General features: G+C 39.6%; 1 protein-coding gene across 1 annotated transcript in view; it reads left to right on the top strand.

Moving 5' to 3' along the window:
- The first annotated feature begins 232 nt into the window (after nt 1-232).
- The window catches only part of mlh1 (mutL homolog 1), a 14,266-nt gene continuing 13,156 nt past the window's right edge, over nt 233-1,342 (top strand). Inside the window, exons 1-2 of the mRNA XM_015380028.1 lie at nt 233-495; nt 657-747. Of these exons, the coding sequence (XP_015235514.1) occupies nt 389-495; nt 657-747 (198 nt within the window). The 5' untranslated portion in view covers nt 233-388. The remainder of the gene's footprint in view (nt 496-656; nt 748-1,342) is intronic.

A 1,342-nucleotide genomic window follows, 5' to 3' on the forward strand; every position in this document is an offset into this window, starting at 1 on the left:
AACCCGCGCTTCAGTAAAGATCGTTTATTGTGAGCCGATGCATTACTTCGTCTTAACATGGACGACTCTTGCTTATTAAAATCAGCAAATCGAATTAAGTAAAAATGGACATCCAGTCAGCTTTTAGATGTGCGATGATTTTAAATAAAAGTCATATGTTGTTTATATCTGGTTAGAGAAACGGCAGTTTGACAATTAATCTCTGATAGTATTTTGAGTCAGAGTCAGATGTCATATTGTTTTTATTGTCTCCCTGTGCCGGTGTGAGCGCCTCATCATGGACGTCCTAGAGTTTAATCATTTTATTCTGATTTAGACCTGTTGGGTTTCCTCAGCCATATATGTTCACATCTTCTGAGGTGTTGCGGACATTATTCTACAGACCAACATGGCGGGCGTCATCAGGAGGCTCGATGAGACCGTGGTTAACAGGATAGCAGCGGGAGAAGTTATCCAGCGTCCTGCCAACGCAGTCAAAGAAATGATCGAAAACTGGTATTAAAGCAGATTTAACATATTGAAATATGTCTGTAGATGTTTTAATAACAGACAGGATGTCTGGGAGCTTTAATAAGCTGTATCAGCTGCTGCTTGTTAAATCTGTTTAACACGGTCTGTCTGTCACTGACTGACATTTTATGGTTAAAATGTTCCAGTTTGGATGCAAAGGCTTCCAGCATCCAGGTGACGGTGAAGGACGGAGGCCTGAAGCTCCTCCAGATCCAGGATAACGGCACAGGGATCAGGGTGAGAGACAGAGGACTCCTGCTGGAGCCTCCTTCTGCTCATTCCTTCTACAAACAGACTTTTCCCTCCGAGATTTCTCAGTTTTTCACATTTCAACCACCCAAATCATCACACAGTGGTCCCTACGGAAGAGGATTAGGGCCAATGAAAAAAAGAAAAAGCTTAACTGATTTTTAAATTTTAATTTAGTGTAATATGGAGGAAAAAGTCAGAATCCTGACTTTAATCTCTGAATCCCGACTTTAATCTCTGAATCCTGAATTTAATCCAGAATCCTGACTTTAATCTCTGAATCCTGACTTAAATCTCTGAATCCTGACTTAAATCTCTGAATTCTGACTTTAATCTCTGAATTCTGACTTTAATCTCTGAATCCTGAATTTAATCCAGAATCCTGACTTTAATCTCTGAATCCCGACTTTAATCTCTGAATTCTGACTTTAATCTCTGAATCCTGAATTTAATCCAGAATCCTGACTTTAATCTCTGAATCCCGACTTTAATCTCAGAATTCTGACTTTCCTTTCAGAATTCTGACTTTAATCTCTGAATCCCGACTTTAATCTCTGAATCCCGACTTTCCTTTCAGAATTCT

The sequence above is a fragment of the Cyprinodon variegatus genome, unplaced genomic scaffold, assembly GCF_000732505.1.
Source record: "Cyprinodon variegatus isolate N-32 unplaced genomic scaffold, C_variegatus-1.0 Scaffold11, whole genome shotgun sequence".
NCBI classification, from domain to species: domain Eukaryota; kingdom Metazoa; phylum Chordata; class Actinopteri; order Cyprinodontiformes; family Cyprinodontidae; genus Cyprinodon; species Cyprinodon variegatus.